At 43.1% G+C, this 18,595-nt stretch overlaps 1 protein-coding gene across 1 annotated transcript in view; it reads left to right on the forward strand.

Moving 5' to 3' along the window:
- RYR3 (ryanodine receptor 3) overlaps positions 1–18,595 on the forward strand; it is a 470,522-nt gene that overhangs the window by 375,924 nt on the left and 76,003 nt on the right. Inside the window, exons 62-66 of the mRNA XM_044925248.2 lie at positions 2,640–2,689; positions 3,067–3,127; positions 5,511–5,749; positions 7,115–7,196; positions 17,838–17,968. Of these exons, the coding sequence (XP_044781183.2) occupies positions 2,640–2,689; positions 3,067–3,127; positions 5,511–5,749; positions 7,115–7,196; positions 17,838–17,968 (563 nt within the window). The remainder of the gene's footprint in view (positions 1–2,639; positions 2,690–3,066; positions 3,128–5,510; positions 5,750–7,114; positions 7,197–17,837; positions 17,969–18,595) is intronic.

The raw sequence follows: 18,595 nt of genomic DNA on the forward strand, positions 1-18,595 counted from the left end.
GACCGCAATCAGAGTAGTCTATTCACCCTCTCCCTAGCATCCATTGGTGGTGAAGAGTGTACTTTATATTTTATAAGGACCTAGCCTTTGACAATCTTGGGAGGATTGTCTCAGCAGTGAGCTTAATTTTTCATATGCACAAATAATTGCCCACCTGCGGAAGTATCATTGTGAAACACCACAGTGCTTTAATTTCTAAGAACCACCTGGGGATTATGATCTCCATTTTGCAGAAGAGGAAACTGAGGTTTGAGCAGGTTCCTTCCAGTGCCTAAAGTGACCCCAGATAATGAGAGCAAGAATGAAAGCCCACCCCTCTTTATCCAGACCGAGGGGCATTTTCTCTATACTGAAATTACTTCATTTACTGATATTTGTTAAACAGGGAGAAGCCCATGCTGTCAAAATGAGATGTACTTATAACCAGTTACTGACCTAACATTTCCTAGATATTTCCACGATGCACTAGTGTATTTTGTAAGAAGGAAAATGAGGTGCCAAGTGAGATATTCAGATAAGCCAACAGAGGGCAGGTGTGTCTGTTCTCTTCATCTATTTTTCTTAGATTATTAATTCATGGAAATGTAACATTTGTTCAGCCAGGAACCATTTGTCATGGCTGGAATACAACCTGGAGCTGATCAGCCTTGCAAATAGCTCTCAGATCCGTCAGCATGCCTGCCGCCCTCCCACAGCCGTGGTCATCTCAGCCCTGAACACGCTCCCACTTACAGGCCCCTCTGGTCCGCAGCCTTCATCCACGCCCCGCCTCTCCTGCATCTGCTGCCATGTGTCACTGCTTTCCAGAGTCTCTCCCCGGGGACCTCTTTATCACCTTCTAACTCTGAGAGGAGACTGAGGTGCCGCGGGATGCTGGACCTCATAACTCTGGCAAAGAACAGTGCTTCTACTTAAATGGTGGGCCCCAAAGGTGACCCAAAAAAAAGGGCCTTGGCAAATTTCAGGCCCTGGCCTTGGCGTGCCTGAGAGCACTTCTGACAGCAAGGGGAGCCACATTTTTATCAGAATCAAAAACCCAAGGATCTGCTTTAGCTCTGAAAAATGTTGTTTGTACAGAGTGGGTCCACTTGGAAGCATTTTGCCAGAAATAACTGAGTTTATTAGCCCCTAATTCTGCAGACTAAGAGGGTCATGTGATGAGTCTCTGCCTACAGACGAGAAAGCTAAAGCACAGAGGAGTGAGCTGGCTTCATCATGACAGCCAGCTAGTTCTGGCAGATGCACAGGATTCATATTCCTCCAGGATCCGCGCCAACTCCATGAGTTTTCATCACATACATAACTCAAAAAAAAAAAAAAAAAAAAAACACCCTGGGAAGAGAGAAAAGGCCCCATTTCACACTTGCTGGCTGCCAAGTTTCTGTTAACTTATTCTGAGCTCTCCTAAGCTCGAGGCCAGGGTTTCCAACTTATTTCCACTGCAAAAACAAATGACTAACCAGGAGAGACTTTGGCTCTCATTTCCAGTAGACACCCCAGAAAGGCTCAGGGCATTCACTGAAAACCGTTTAGAAGTGAATAAGTTTTCATCCCCACCAACACGTAGATGGATTTCTTCTTCATTTGGCCTTCCCACAAAGACTTCTGCCCTGTGTTAGAGTATGAGTTCTAAGACCATGGGAAGGACTTCACCTGGATCTCATCTGAGAATCCCACAGTCTGTGCTAAGCGATTTTATTCTACATTCCCTCTTCCTGTTCCTCCAGGAAGGACTGCTCCCTGAAAGGGTTGCTAAGTTCTTGTCTAGCTGTGCCAGTGTCAAATAATGTCAGCATTCTCAGCAATCTCCTCCAGGAACACAGGTCAAATGATGGCCATAGTGCCCTAGAGGGGGGGCCATCAGGAGAGTGTTCAGAAGCACCTATGGGCTCTTTGCTGACTGCACAGGGCACTCTATTAGGCACTGTGAAAAGTAAGAGTAAGACACAACTGGACTCCAGCAGGTTCCATAGTAGAAAATATGGGTAAAAGCACGGAATAGGGTCAAAAAAACACAAAAGGATGACAGGTGGGATTTCCTAGCTTCAAAGACATGGATCAGACAGCAGTTAAGCCTGTAGGCTAATGGAGATGACAGAGAGAAGCCATTCCTTGAAATGTTTCTGGTGCAAAACAGTATTGCCCATACCTGAATCTTTATTCCAATCCCACCATCTTGCCCACCTCCCAACTAAGGCCTCACACCCCTCACCCAGTGAAGACAATAAAAATGGCTTGCAATCCATTGCAACAATGGAAAAATCCTTCCAGAACCCTTTTTTACCCAAATGTGGGTGTTATCTAAATGAATGTTTTTAGTACTCTATAACAAGAGATGGTTTACAACAGCTGGCTCATTGCAAAATATTGTAGCTGTAGCAGAAGGATTGTTTTCTGTAACATTGTAGATGCCTGCAAGGTATCTTTCATGATTCTCCAATGAGAAAGGGGGAACCGCATGTTCTCCTAGTGTGGTCCAGAGGACCCTTTGAGGGGAACGCAGTCTGTCTTCCTGGGGGGTGGGGGGGGGGGCCATTCTGTGCACTTTGTTTTGCCTTATGGGCGGCTGAGGGATAAGGTTTAAGTGGGTCTGCCTTGAATCTCTGTCCCTTTCCCACTTGCATTTTTTTCTGCTTTAGCCTGTTCTGCAAACTCGCTGCTCTGGTTCGACACAGGATTTCCCTCTTCGGTAAGAGAAGTATTGCTAAAGGTTGCACGTCCTGTGATTACCCTCAACTCATGTCCCACAGACAACCTGAGCCTTAGGACTAAGGTGTCACCTAAATTTGCCATAGAAAATTGGACTGAAGCATGATAAATGACCTCTGTACCCCTCAAACAGCTTAGATTTTCCATGCCAATGAATGTTTTAAGCTTTGCCTCTAACATCCATCACAAAGCCATGTGTCAGGCTGGAGATAAATGCCTTGGCCCCAAACAGAGCCCTGGCACTTTGCGTGTTGGTGGTTAATTATGCTGGGCTGTGGTTTGTGCTTATTGAGAAGATTGGGTTTAAATGACAGGCTGAATGGCTTGGGGAGTCACAGGTGATATTTTTTATTTTAGGGAGCGATTCTACGACAATGGTGAGCTGTCTTCACATCTTAGCTCAGACACTTGACACAAGGTAAGTGTGCCCGGCATTTTCCAGTATTTTCTCAGGACTCCCCCTCTGACTCTTTCTCTTCACTTATTATTGTACGGAAGAAGAGACGTGCCACCCCTCTGCAGGAGCCAGGGAGAGAAGGGAGGACAGGGAAAAGATGGAAATCACCCTGATGTCAGCACACTTTTTCTCAGCTCATGATGGAGAGCCACTGTCGTGACAGATACTGAATGCTGAAAGCGGAGCATTTGATCAATTCTTGTCTTCTCTGACTGAGAAGTTCATCTTTCAGAAGATAAAACAGACAACGTGGCAAAGTACCACTTTGTACCTAATTCTCCACAAAAAAAGTTAAAGCTATCTGATGGGTGGTGAGGCTGTAAGGATCCTGGGAGAGGGACTCACAGCACTCTGAGTTCAAAATGGCCAAGGAAGGGACGTGATTACCAAAAGATCAAAGACAAAGATAGATTCCAGCCTGAAGGTGGCTTGAGGGTCTGTAGGAAAGATGGCTGAACAAGAAAGGAAGTCTTCCTTCCTTTCACGCATTGGATTGACCAAAAAGTTTGAGTTTTTTAAATAAGATGTTATGGATAACATCTATGTATATAACATCAGATATATGTGTGTGTGTGTGTACATATATTATGGTAGTATCAAGTATTTGATGAGGCAAAGAACTGAAGGGAGCTTTTATAAGCAGACTTGTTAAGCAGGGCTGTTCACAAAGTCGGGAGAACACGCTTCCCAAAACCCAAGGCAGAAGAGAGGCAACAGCCTAAAAGAGTGGCCAGATGATAAAAACCTCTATAAACTAAAAATGGTTAAAAAAAAAAAAAAAAAGTTAAGGGCAATTAAAGGGGATTTTCAGGTTTCTGAGAGAAATATGTTGTGGAGGTACTAAACCCCTTAAAACTCTTGTACACATTCAGTTGTGTCCAACTCTTTGTGACCCCATGGACTGTAGCCTGCCAGGCTTCTCTGTCCGTGGGATTTCTCAAGCAAGAATAATAGAGCGGGTTGCCAATTCTTACTTCAGGGGGATCTTCCCAACCGAATCTACATCTCTTGCATCTCTGGCACTGGCAGATGGGTTCTTTACCAGTGTACCACCTCGGAGGCCCATAAGTACTAACAGCACAAAATTTGCAGGATCAGACCAAAGCATTCCCAGGGTGCAGTTGGGATGAGGAATCTTTATTCCCAAAATTTTCAAAATGCCTTAAGAGCGGGTTTTCTTCCTTCAAAACTAAACAGAACACAAGTCAGTGTGTTTCATAGTCATTCCTGAGAAAATCTGAGGAAGATGGTTTATAAATACTTACAGGATAGGAACAAGCCTCACTGACTTTATTTCCTTGTTTTTATGTTTCTGATTGGCTGGATAATAATCATGAAAATGCTGTAGATAAAAAGCATCTGGCCTTGTAGCAAGCCTGTCATAATCTTGTGAATAAGATGTAGAAATATGGAAAATAAAAGATAACTGATAGGCTTTGTTCCAGTGCTGAGTTTTATAAGATAGTTTTGAGGGAAAGCCCCAGATACCCATAGCTAATCTCTATTCCCACATGGTTTCTTCAGTGGTCTGAGTAAGCTGTTTTAAAAGGGGGTGACCCTTCTTCCCTCCCCTTCTCCAAGCCGGAACATCCCTGCAAAGTGATAGAAACATAAGCTTCAGTTGATTTAATTCTTTGTCCTCTTTTTCTAAGAGGTCCTGCATCACAGGAGAGCTAGTATTTCTAACTAGTCCTTATAAAAGTTGCTGAGCCCATGGGGAGCTGAAGAAAAGTTCTCTCTCTGTCCTTTTAATTAGATATTTGCAGAAGAATGTAGCCAGCTGCAATATTATATAGATAGCAGGTGACCAATATCAGTTTCTCTCTAGGTCGTCCTGTCCATTCTCTAAGAATTGAGCAGTGTGTCAATGTAAAGTGTAGACAGCAACCCAGAGCAGTACTACCAGTATATGTGTGCGTACTCAGTCATTTCCAACTCTTTGTGACCCTGCGGACTGTAGCCCGCCAGGCTCCTATGTCCATAGGATTTTCAAGGCAAGAAGACTAGAGTGGTTACCATTTCCTCCTCCTGAGGATCTTCCCAACGCAGGGATTGACCCTGCATCTCTTGCATCTCCTGCATTGGCAGGTGGATTCTTTACCACCGTGCCACGTGGGAGTCCCAAGAGTTGAGCAGTCATGCCCTCAAATCAAGCCTGCCTTCCAGTTGCTGGCCCATTCTTCAGGATTCTGTGATCCCAGCTTCTTTTTAGATGCTAATAATTACTGCAGTGACAGGGGTGTCAAATGTCTGCCCGGGTTGCACTGAAAGTCCCCAGACTCAAGAAGGGAGTTGGCCAAAGGTTCGGGTTATGCTTCTGGTTTTGAACATTGTTTGCTTACAGGACGGTCATGAAGTCAGGCTCAGAGCTGGTGAAAGCCGGGTTACGGGCGTTCTTTGAAAATGCAGCAGAAGACTTAGAGAAGACTTTGGAAAACCTGAAGCTCGGCAAGTTTACCCATTCCAGAACACAGATCAAAGGCGTCTCTCAAAATATTAACTACACCACGGTGGCTCTGCTCCCCATCTTGACATCCATCTTTGAGCATGTGGCTCAGCATCAGTTCGGGGTGGACTTACTCTGTGAGTTGACCTGCCATCTGTCGTGGATTCATGTGTACCCAGCTGCAGATCCTTAGGAAGTGTGTGGTTTATTCCCTTAGGCTGACCTTCAGGGCAGAGTAGAGACAACCATTCCACACTTTTTCCTTCTTATTTAAAAAAAAAAGGAGTAGACTCTTGGAGGGGAAGAGATCCCCAAATATCAGTTTATAAATATTTCACCTTTTCCCACTGTACCCAGGACCAGAGTCTTCCACCCACTGGTTTCACTCTCAGCCATTGTGTTCTCTCTTAATTTGAAAAGGTTATCTGTGAAATCTGTCAAGAGATACAGGTTTGCTCCCAGACACCAATTTTCCTATTAAGAAGCTTTAATTTATTCACTGTATATCAGGAGCAAAGGAAAGCTGCTAACATCCCAGTATCTGAGCCGCCAGAAGAAAGACCATAGTTGGTTGGTTTTACTTTGCGTTTAGTACCATGTTCAGCCTTCTTATTCTGCCACCAAGCTTCAATTTCACACTGTAAATGGTGGCACATGATTGAATTAGTTTAACCAATGGCCAATAGCTAAGGCTGTGTCTTCCATAGCCCTCAGTAGTGAAAATCAGTTGTTTCCATGGGCTTTGGGGGAGAAGTAGGGGAACATCCAAACTCATTATTCTGTGTCATGGAAACAACACACTTTCTTGTTGAAAAATAAGAAATTAAACTAGTTCTTTGTGTTAAATTAGTTCCAGCCTTATTGTGAGTTCCATACATTAATAGAGGCACGTAGCCTGCCCATTAAATTCTGAGTACCTAAGTGAATGATGCCCTTCCCTTGAGAAACATGGCAAAATCATAATACAATTGAATTACCTTTTGTAAAACATCTATCAGAGAAGCTGGGACAGGTGGACATGAGGTATTTTGCTCTGTCTTGTAAGAAGTAGGGACATTGTACACGTCTCCCTGGAAAAGGAACAAAAAGCTCACTCAAGCTTCAGATTCCTTTCATTCTTCCTTTCAAAAAAAGGAAATAGTGCTCTGGATAAAATTTGACTGCAGTGTCTCCCTCTTTTGGAGGGGAAAAAAATACCACATAGAAGGACTCACTGGTCAAATGATTCCTTTCCCTGAGAAGCTATGTGATCTGTATCCGGGGTTCCACAAAGGACCTGGGGTGGCACAATGGTGGGTGTTTTCCTTTTGGTGTTTTCTCTTCCAGCTCAGCAACTGGCATTTGAAAAGAGAGGGGCTCTATTTGTTAAAAAGAAAAAAAGTGAGATCTTTGGCTCTTGGGTGAAGCCAGCGTGTTTTCTGTTTGCAGACCCTTGCTGTGTGCAGGAGGTGGACCTCTGGGGTTGATGCACGAGAATGACAGTTCTTGTTTGTTCTTTCCAGTGGGTGATGTGCAGCTTTCATGCTACCATATACTGTGCAGCCTCTACTCCCTCGGGACAGGAAAGAACATCTATGTTGAAAGGTAATGAGTGAACAAAAGAGGCTAACACGTTCGGGCTGAATGTGTTACTGAAGTCTTTAAACACTTAACAGTAGCATCTTTCCAATCCAGCAGAAGCAAAATGCTCACTGAAATGGCTTAGTGATTTTGAGCCTCGCTTATGAAATGTTTATGGCAGTATTTAGAAGTGTTAATGAGGCTTCTAAGATGTATGACTTCCATAGAGATCGCTGGAGAATGTATGTGGCTGGAGGAGCAATATAGCCAAACTAAATCATGTGCTGTTGGCCAAAAAATGTTGAAGAAACATCTCTTTCTTTATAATCACAGCTTTCAGAGAGCTTCCAGAGTTCCTGTGGTTAAAGCTTGCTGAGAAGCTCAAGGGAAGTGAGGCGGTTGCTTTAGTGTTTAATGAGTTTCTATGTGATACGGCCCTGGACCTTTACCATTCTTGGCTGTCAGATTAACTATAATTTTTAAAAAGTCCACACTTCGGGAACAGAAATGCTATTCAGTGGTCTTGAATCTGAACAGGCTGACTTTCCAAGGTGTTTGAGTTCCCACTCTGCTCTCTAATCTGCCTGGAGCAATGGAGGCCTTCGGTCACCCCTTGCTTTTCAGAATCAAATGTCATGTGTTGTGTGATTCTGTTTAAATCCATGGAGAAGATCAGAAGGATAAACACAGTGTTAGCCAAACTCTAGATGTAGACTTATCCTTGGAAGATTTTTTTTTTTTCCTTTTTTGCCTTTTCAAATAAGGAAACTGGAAAGAATTTGATCTGTGCTTAAAATTGCTTAATCTAAACATCCTGTTGATATCCACGATCTCTAGACCTCCTCAATTTATGATCCTTTATCAAACAAACCAACAATAAATCCCTGTTTCATATCTAAACTTACATAAATTCTAATTGCAGTTTCTCAGTAAAGCAAAAAAAAAGACTTTGGCTCCTTCAAGAACTCAGGATCTGATGACTTGAAATCATGTGCTAATAACCAAAGCATGTTGAAGAAATGTCTATGTCTTCATAATTACAACTGTTAAGTAGCTTCTAGAGTTCAAGAAATTAATTGAAGAACTAACAGCTAATTTATTTTGATTATGAGTTTAATTCCTTAGAGTTACATAGCTTTCCTTATTGTTTTACATGAAATATAGATAAATAGTCTTGTCCTTTAATAGGAACTGGGCAGACAAAAGTTATAAACATATTTTATACCAAATCAACAAGAGAATTAAAATTTTTAATATTTAATACAGAATTTCACTTAGGGAAGGTGTCTTTACTTTCATTAAGCATTTGTGAATATTTTCTCAACATCTTTTCTTATTCTCTTGGTTTATATGCTGACTTACTTTGGTAGTGTCCAACTCTTTGCTACCCCGTGGACTGTAACCTACCAGGCTCCTCTCTCCCTAGGATTCTCCAGGCAAGAGTACTGGAGTGGATTGCCATGCCCTCCTCCAGGGGATCTTCCCAACGCAGGGACTGAACTTGTGTCTCTTATGTCTCGTGCATTGGCAGGCAGGTTCTTTGCCACTAATGCCACCTGGGAAGATCCTTGTATGTATGTACATGCGTCTATATGTATAGGTGTTTTTTTGGTACAATTTTTTGAAAGCTTATGCATTACTCTCTCTTGTTTAAAAAAAAAAAAAAGTCAAAGAAAGGTCAACTCTGAAATGTCAGACCAGAAAAGAGACCATGCTTCATATGACTTTTAATACTTTATTCATACACTCATAGCGCTGGGAATATCGGTGCCTGTGTTTTATATTCCACGCAGGTAGAAAGCCAGGCTTGAAGAAGCACCTCGGTCAAGTCTGCGCCTGTTGTCTGTCTGTTAGTTAATGAAGCAACTAGGATATAAAGATTTAAAGTCCTCAAGTTGTGTTGCTGCCACCATTAGTGACTTTTATTTATTTTCTATTGTACTCTGAAAGTAAGACATACTTATTTTTTTTAAAAATCAAACAGCACAGACCTATTTAAAGTTAAAAGTCTGCTGCTTTCTTCACCCCAGATCACCCCACCTAGTAACAGTTTGTGTATACCATTCTAGATGTTTTCTCCATGAGTACATTTTTACACATGTTAGGATCATAATATTGCTTTATAACTTTGTCTTGTTGGATGAAGCTAAAAACTGAATTTCTTTAACATACAACTCATATATTTTTAATTTATCATTAATTAAAATAATGTCTACTTTTAAAAAGATTACCAAGTTTAGTACATTTGCATTTCTGGCACTTCCTATCCTTTCTACCTTTCATTTTTTGCTGTGTAATTCCTTATAACACATACATTTTACCCTGGAATATTTTAGGACTAATATTCCTTGAGTTGTTTACCTTGGTTTATATTTAAATGACTCAGTGTGTAGCCAATCCTTCTAAATTGTGATTTGCCCATCCTAAAACTTTTATTTTGATTTACCGCTTGGGTGGCCAGATTCATCTTATGTTGTTGTTTCTGTAAGAGTGCTTACTCTTGAGTGTTGGCATATTTTGTAATAGCATCTGCTGACTTTACATGTGAACAGTTTCCATGGTATAAAATCCTTGGGTCATAATTTTCCTCCCTCAGAAGTGTACAGACTTCGCTCCTCTGTGGTCTGACAGCGTGCATTCCCGGGACCCGGTGGTTTGTTCCCTGCACGCTTGACTTTGCTGCTGCTCACTGGGCTCCTTCTTTGGCCCTGAAGCTCTTTCACTTCCCTGCACCATGTCCCAGGGCTGTCCTTTCCATATCAACCCCTGCACTTCTCAGAACTTAATACACCCCCTCAGGTTCCAGAATTGGGTCTTACTTTATTTAATGAATCTTCAATTTTATTATATTGTTGCTAAGGTTTTTGATCCTAGCTGTTGTTCAAGGAGGGAAATTATTTGTATCTATTGACTTTTTCCTTAACTTTCCTCTCTCATTTTCTCTGTAGTAACTTTTAGCTAACTGTTCTTTTCTGAAACTTCTTTGATTTGGTATGTATTTTTCAGTGTGACGTTAACACACATTTTCTAATTTCAGCATAGGTCTAAATTTCTCCTCAATTTTCCCCCAGCTCTTGTGGGTTTTAGAGGGGAGAAAATATAGTGAAGCCTACCATTACCATTTCTCTGCCATGTTTTACTGAAGTTTCTTGGCTAGCATATGTCTTATAGGGTTGCAAAGGAACCACTCAATATTTGGTTTCCAACTATAGTATGAATGCATTGTAAATAGAAAAGATTCCAGACACCTCCATGATAGGGTTGACTGTGAGGAGGAAAAAAGTCATTGAAACAGATTAGAGACCTTTTGGGGGGAATATTTTCTAATTGAGGCTAGACTGAGACAGTCACTGACAGGTAAATTTTCAGGTACAAAATTTCAGAGTAGGATAAAGGCTCTTACATGTGTATTTAAATGTGGAGAATGCTTAACATTCTTTAACCTGAATATACTTTGATTGATTTTATTACTATTTATTCATTTGGTTGCATTGGGTCTTCATTGCTGCATGCAGGCTTTCTCTAGTTGCAGTGAGTGGGGGGCTACTCTCTAGTTGCCGTATGTGGGCTTCTCATTGAAGTGGCTTCTCTTGTTGAGCAAGGGCTCTAGAGTGCAGGCTCAATAGTTGTGGCACATGGGCTTAGTTGCCCAAGGCATGTGGTATCTTAGTTCCTGGACCAGGGATCAAACCTGTGTCTCCTGCTTTGGCAGGTGGATTCATAACCACTGGACCACCAGGCAAGTCCCTACTTTGATTAATTGATAGAGCATTTGATGGGGATAGATCAAGAAGACTAAGTTTGGTACTTGACTACATTAAGCATTGAATCTCCATTTTATTTCAAATTAAAACTTTGTTTTTGCCTTCACACTTTAGAGATATTTATATCTGCCTTCCTGCTCTGCCCGCTTTGACTAGTTCTTTCCTGATCAAACATTGCTCTCCCCAAACTGCTGAGATCACTGGTATTGCTGTCTAGAACCTTGCCGTGCCTCCACTTTCTGCCCCTCTGCTACCTGTTACTTACTCTCTTTTGCATCCTCTGGAATTTACACAAAGGAACTTTCAAAATTGCAAAGCACCAGATACGTGCAGGCATAATTATTATTAGAATGACTTTGTCTCGGCCTATATCCCTGATGATACACTGTTGAGAAGCAGGTCCCAATTCGTGGGGAAAAAGTTGAGAGACTGACTTAGGAATTAACAAAACCTGAAATACAAATTGAACTGAAAGAGAATGAGGAGAGGGAGGGATAAATTAGGAATTTGGAATTAAAAGATACACAGTACTATGTATAACATAGGTAAACAAGGACCTACTGTATAGCACAGGGAACTATTAATATATTCAGTATCTTGTAATAACTTATAATGGAAAAGAATCTGGAAAAAAATACACACACACACACACACAAGATCACTTTGCATTGTAAATCAACTGTGAAAGTGAAAGTCGCTCAGTCGTGTCCAGCTGTTTGTGACCCCATGGACTGTAGCCTGCCAGGCTCCTCTGTCCATGGAATTCTCCAGGCCAGAATGCTGAAGTGGGTAGCCATTCCCTTCTACAGGGAATCTTCCCAGCCCAGGGATCAAACCCAGGTCTCCCGCATTGCAGCCGGATTCTTTATCATCTGAGCCATACTTCAATTTAATGGGGAAAAAAAAATTGAAGTCTCTTCAGCCTGTCAGCATTGACCAAGTACTGTTATATGAAAAATACTGTTCTTAACAGTAATAACTGAGGGGGCGTGCAGGGAGAGTGCATTTCTCTTTCCAGTGGTAAACTCTTACAGTATACCCTTTGGTTGCTATGGAGCTGTTTCTGTAGCCCTTGCTCTGCTTGGTCCACACCCACAATGCCCCCTGGGAGGTGCTAATAACCGCCAGTATTTTAGCAGCAAGTTTTGTCTAGCTCAGTTGGTCTTGGACCTGGAGGCGAAGGTCATCCCTCTGGTATTTCACAGCCAGGAAGGAGCATCAACTGGCAGACTTGTGGGCTTTTACAGAAAGAACTTTTCTCAGTGAGGCCAGAACTGTTGTTTCTCCCTCCAGCTTATTAGCATCGTTGTGTGCTCCAGACTAGAAAATGGCTGTGGTGAGCTGGCAGAGACTCAGTTTTTCAGCAAATAAATATCATGCTTGTCCCTCTCCCTCAAGTCAGGGAGTCAGCATAACACCAGAGAACTGTCCATTGCCCCCAGGGATTGCCTTTCATCAGACTAACTGTAGAAATCCACTTTTGGGAGATCATAACTTTAATTTTGGCGAGTCAAAGAGAAGAGAAGTAGTATGAATCAGTTAAAGCAAAGAGTCCCTTGGACTGCAAGGAGAGCAAACCAGTTAATCCTAAAGGAAATCACTCCTGAATGTTCACTGGAAGGACTGATGCTGAAGCCGAAGTTCCAATACTTTGGCCACCTAATGTGAAGAACTGACTCATTGAAAAAGACCCTGATGCTGCGAAAGATTGAAGGCAGGAGGAGAAGGGATGACAGAGGATGAGATGGTTGGATGGCATCACTGACTCAATGGACATGACTTTGAGCAAGCCCCAGGAGTTGGTGATGGACAGGGAAGTCTGGCATGCTGCAGTGCATGGGGTTGCAAAGAGTTGGACATGACTGAGCAACTGAACTGAATAGGTCGATTTAGTACCAAGACAGCCCAAGACCAGCTGTATCCTAGATTCCTCTCCCTGCCCCAACTAAAAATTTGCTCTCAGATTTGATATCACCCCTTGTCACATGAAGACATGTGGCTCTTCATGTTCAATGTGCAGAGGCCCTCACTCCAGTCATCTGTCCTAAGGGTTGGCCTTTCCACCACCACCATGAGCTTAGAAAGAAGCAAAGGAGTGGGAGAATGCCGGGGTCCAGCCCCAGCAGGATCCAGGGGTACCCTCAGGATGACGGCTTAGGCAATAAGGATAGCAAAGAGAAAACAGGGCTTGATCTTCCTTGATTTACACAGAAAGCCAATAAAGCTCCTGTGTTCCAAGGAGTCATCTTGAAAGAAGAACAAAGAGAGAAAAGGAGGGAAAAGGAAAAAAAGAATGACACGGGGAGACCAAGCTTTGGTGAGCGAGGCCCATAACTTTATTTTCAAAAGGAACTTTTATACCTTGACTTGTACATAGAGGGAAATGAAAGATGCAGAGTCATACAGAGTCAGCCCAAACATTACATCTGTTTTGTCTTTATCGAAACCAGGACTTTTTCTGCATACCTTTCCCATAAACAATGTTGTGTACATTATCTTCTGGCCTTGGAGGCCTGTGGACATTTTATGACCGTTTTTTGATAAAGGCTGCTCAACCAGAAAACTTATTTTCCCTTGAAGTGTTTTTTCTTTATATTTCTCCCAGCCTCAGAAAGTACTAAACAGAGTTACATTCTCACAGAGCAAAGGTGTAGTGGGTCACAACAAAGAAAGAACCAATTAGCTCAAAGGTCTGATGTGGTTAATGCCAAGGCTGCTACTTGTTTTTCTTACATTCCACCTATGTTAACCAATGCACTCCCAGGTGCCCAATGGATAAGGGATATGGGAACTTGGCAGCAAGCACTGGCCCAATAATGAAGCCCTTTACGAGTACTATCTATTTTAATAATTTTTCATCCCTTAAAGGACTCTATGCTCATTAGGACTTTTAGAATGTTTTGGCTTCCCGTGCCTTTCAAGGTCGGGGAGTTGTGAACAATCATGTGTGTTAATTGCAAGAGTATGGATAAACCTGTCAGGCAAGCTAGAATGCCAACAGAGGGGTTTGAATTGAAACACTCCTATCATGCCCATTAACTAAAGCCCTAAGTTGATTTTTTCCAGAGAAAGGTGGCTGGGGATAGCCCCCTGTTAATGTCAAAAGAGTTGGTAAAAGGCACAAAGTAGTAAGACAGACAGATTTTGGTTTTGGGGTAGATGCTCAAGCAGATTCAGGGTGGTCCCTTGAGTTCTGATCAGCCTTGCTTGTCAGATCTCTTCCACGTGACCTTGTCATGGGTGGGATCTCCCGTGGTGGCTCCCAGCAGGAGAAGAAGTGTTGAGGAGGAGAGAAGGGGAACAAGACTGGCCACGGCCTGTTCAGAAGTGAAGCAGCTTTGCAGAGCCCCCTGGAGAGACCCTTGGGCTCTGCAGTCTCCCCAGCCCCGCCCCCTGTGATCTTTTAATTACTTTGAAAGACAACTGATACATGTGATTTTATCCCTTCTTTTCTATCTTCTTCTTGAGCTCAGCTTTTAGGGGATTAGCTGACAACTTCCTCCACCACTGATGTGCCATGGACTCAGTCGTGTCTGACTGTGATGCTGCCAGGCTTCCCTGTCCATGGGACTTCCCAGGCAAGAATATAGGAATGGGTTGCAATTTCCTACTCCAGATGATCCCAACTCAGGGATCGAACCTACGTCTCCTGCCTTGCAGGTGGTTTACCTGCTGGGCCAGCAGGGAACCCCTTCTACCACTGATGCAGCTCCCAAATAAACCTTCCAGAGCAGACCTGGATGGGATGATTTAACAGTCAGATCTTTCACAGAAGGACAAGGCTGTGCTGTTAGCTAACAAGTGCTTATCTGGCTGAGGGCATTCTTGCTTCCTGGAGGCTGATTTGAAAATGATTTGGAAGCTCAAATACTTCAGGCCAAATAAGTTGTCAGCTAATCCCCTAAAAGCTGAGCTCAAGAAGAAGATAGAAAAGAAGGGATAAAATCACATGTATTAGTGGTCTTTTAAAGTAATTAAAAGATCACATTTGTCTTAGGTTTGATAACTTGGCTAAGGAGTGTATGGAAGTTCCAAGGGGTACACAGCTTTCTATCAAGACTCACCCACCCTCTCCCTCCTCCCTCTCTCTGGTCCAGCAGACTCCTCTGGCATCTCAAGCAGAACAGTTCTGTGGACCCCCAGGCTAGCCCCCAACACATTCTGACTCTACCCTAGATAGTCTTGTCAAGGCATTTTTTTTTTTCAGGACCAGTTAAGACCACATTTCTAACCCAACTCAAATGTGTATCCTTTCTCTCTGCATAATGAAGTTGCAAGTTGATTCTAATCTTTATAATGAGACCATAAAGACATGCTATTTTGTCACACTTCAGCCTGCCAGGCTCCTCTGTCCATGGAATTCTATAGGGAAGAATACTGGAGTGGGTAGCCATTCTCTTCTTCAGGGGATCTTCCCAACCCAGGGATCGAACCCAGGTCTCCTGCATTGCAGGTGGATTCTTTACTACCTGGCTTACTTCTCAGACAACAATGGCTCCCCTAGCTACCTCCCTGCCCTGTCCCCTAGTAAATGCTTGTTATCCTATTCAGAGACTCTATAGCTTTGACAGTCTGGTGTCTTGGTACTACTGGAGTTATTGGCTGTTGTCATAGTGAAGGACAATTAATGGGATGCTGCGTATGGGTTTCTTTTTCCTTTTCATAGCACTTTTATTTAACTTTTTATTTTATATTGGAGTATAGCAGATTAACAATGTTGTGATGGTTTCAGGTAGATAGCAAAGGGACTCAGATATATATATATATCTGAGTTATATATATATATACATATATATACACACACATATATATACGTATATATACACACACATATATATATACATATATATGTGTGTGTATATATATATATATAACTCAGATATATATATATATATCTGAGTCCCTTTGCTATCTACCTGAAACCATCACAACATTGTTAATCTGCTATACTCCAATATAAAATAAAAAGTTATGTGTGTATATATATATATGTATATATATGTGTACATATATATGTGTGTGTGTGTGTATATGTATGTATATCGGAGAAGGCAGTAGCACCCCCACTCCAGTACTCTTGCCTGGAAAATCCCATGGACAGAGGAGCCTGGAAGGCTGCAGTCCATGGGGTCGCTGAGGGTTGGACACAACTGATCAACTTCACTTTCACTTTTCACTTTCATGCATTGGAGAAGGAAATGGCAACCCACTCCAGTGTTCTTGCCTGGAGAATCCCAGGGACGGAGAGCCTGGTGGGCTGCCGTCTATGGGGTCACACAGAGTCGGACACGACTGAAGTGACTTAGCAGCAGCAGCAGCAGCATATATATAGTATTGCTTCTCCCCCAAACTCCCCTCCCATCCAGGCTGCCACATAACAACCTGGTATGCCTCAGTGAGCAGAGTTCCCTGTGCTGTACAGTAGGTCCTTGTTGATTATCCATTTTAAATATGGCAGAGTGTACATGTTGTTGGGCATGGGTTTTGGTGGGAACTGAAGGTAACTGTGAGAACTGAATGCCTTCCTGTCTCTGCAGAACTGCAATAGTGGGGTACACGTTTGCTCTTGGCTCCAAGCATGCCCCCTCTAGCTGACAGTTTTCTCCACAATGGCTCTGTAATATCCCCCAATGTGCAGCCTGACATCCTCTGCCCCCAGGGCTTCTCCTGGTGGGCTTCATGCACAGTATCCACATTCATACTGATGAGTTTAAGCTCATCAGTCACAGAGGAAGGCAAACAAGATGGACTTGAACCCTGTAATCCCTTTCATCTCTTAATTATTTACCTAATGTGTGCCTTTTCTCCTAGTTACCTTTGTATCACGGTCTAAAAAAGGACTCACATTATTGCTTTATTTGAAGAAATTTTCCTTGTATTTGGAAACTGGCATCACGTATGTAACTCACAAGGCAGGTGTGTGTAGTCTGTCTGTGATAGAATGCCAGAGGGTGGCAGGGAAAAGATACTGATGGAAAACAGATGGCTCTGGTCTCCCATTCATCAGGAAGCAACAGATGTCAGCCCCCTAATGGGGCCCTTTGAGCCAGCGCTACGACTGTATATCATCTCAGTAGCAGAAAGAACCTGCTGGATTAGATAATACAAATCCAGAGCTAAGCCCAGGTCTGAGAGGGGAAGCACTCTTTCAGTACTAGCTCTGCTTTGACCAGCTGGCGGCTTGTAGTCCATCACTTACTCTTGCAGCCTTGGTTATCCTGCAGGTAAGCATAAGTCCTCTTAGCCGGAGAACTAAAAATCTGAACTAGGAATCCCAAGCATTTTGATTTTGATTGATTGCGTCTTTCTCAGAAAGACTTAAAAACGAAAGTTTAGTGCATGGTGGACACTCAAGTGTTTGTGGAAGAAAGAGAAGTAATAGGTGTTAGAGCTCTTTTGTCTACATCAAGCAATTTGTTTTGGACATGTCAGTTATCTTGCAAGGCAGAACTTTAATTTGGTGTCTTATTGGTGTTTTGGGCCCATTGTCTACGGTTCCAATTGGTCGACACAAGCTCTACTCATAACAGGGAATAGACAAAGAAATTCCATGAAAGATTTTAAAACATTTTAAGAACTGGGAGGATCCGATTCAATTTGGATGCCAGCCAAACTTGCTCTCAGAGATGCTGGGAGAGAACAAAGCTACATAGTATATATCACCTTAGTTATTTAAGAACTAGGTAGCAGGGAATGAGACCATTGTAAACCATTGGTTAGTGTCCAGAAACAGGGAGGGAGGGGAAGAACATGCAGTCCAGCTGAGCTCAAGGCCCAGGATGTCCAGTGGAGCCAGCTGTGGGGAAGTGGCCTGAGACATCCTGGAAAGAGGCGTGGTCCACCAGTGCATGGGGCCAGCACGGAGGTGGAATCACTTCTAAATGGACTTCTTTGTTTCCAGGCAGCGTCCTGCCCTTGGAGAATGCCTGGCCTCACTGGCAGCCGCCATACCAGTGGCATTCCTGGAGCCCACCCTTAACCGCTACAACCCGCTCTCCGTCTTCAACACCAAAACCCCCAGGGAGAGGTCTAGTAAGTACCATCCGTCAGAGGTCATCACTGATGTGCTTAGAGGAAAGCAGTGGGAGAGAAAGCCAGAAAGGCAAGGCCAGCAGCCCCCAGCCCTGTCAGTCACGTGGTCTGCGAGGGGCCAGGAGGTCAGAACTGGCGCCCTGTGACAGGTCTCCGTCTTGCTGGAAAAGTGGACACAAGCAAGTTCTTTGTTATCTTTAGACTTTGGTCTCCTCTTCTGTGAAAAGAGGAGACAGTGCAGTTGGTTTCAACATCCCTTGCATCCTAAAAGCTCAGGTTCTCCTGTCTGCCTGGATCTCTGTTCTCTTCCTGCACCTGGGGATGTGACTGTTCTTCTCTGTTCCTCTCCAGAGAGTGGGAGCAAGGGGGGTAGCACAGAGCTGCACTGATAACCTTGGTATACTCTTCAAGTCCACAGCGAGGCTGTGCTTCCAAGGATGATGACCATGCATTCTTCATCTTCATGAAGGATGGATAGAAAAACACAAGAAGGAATTGAAATTCCACACAACAGAGAATTTGACAGGAGTGTTGACATACTGAGTTCTAGAACAGTGCTAGGCTGTGGTCCAGATCTGGCCTGCTGCTGATTTTTATAAATGGTGTTTTATTGGAACATGGTCTATC

The sequence above is a fragment of the Bubalus bubalis genome, chromosome 11 (assembly GCF_019923935.1).
Source record: "Bubalus bubalis isolate 160015118507 breed Murrah chromosome 11, NDDB_SH_1, whole genome shotgun sequence".
NCBI classification, from domain to species: Eukaryota; Metazoa; Chordata; class Mammalia; order Artiodactyla; family Bovidae; genus Bubalus; species Bubalus bubalis.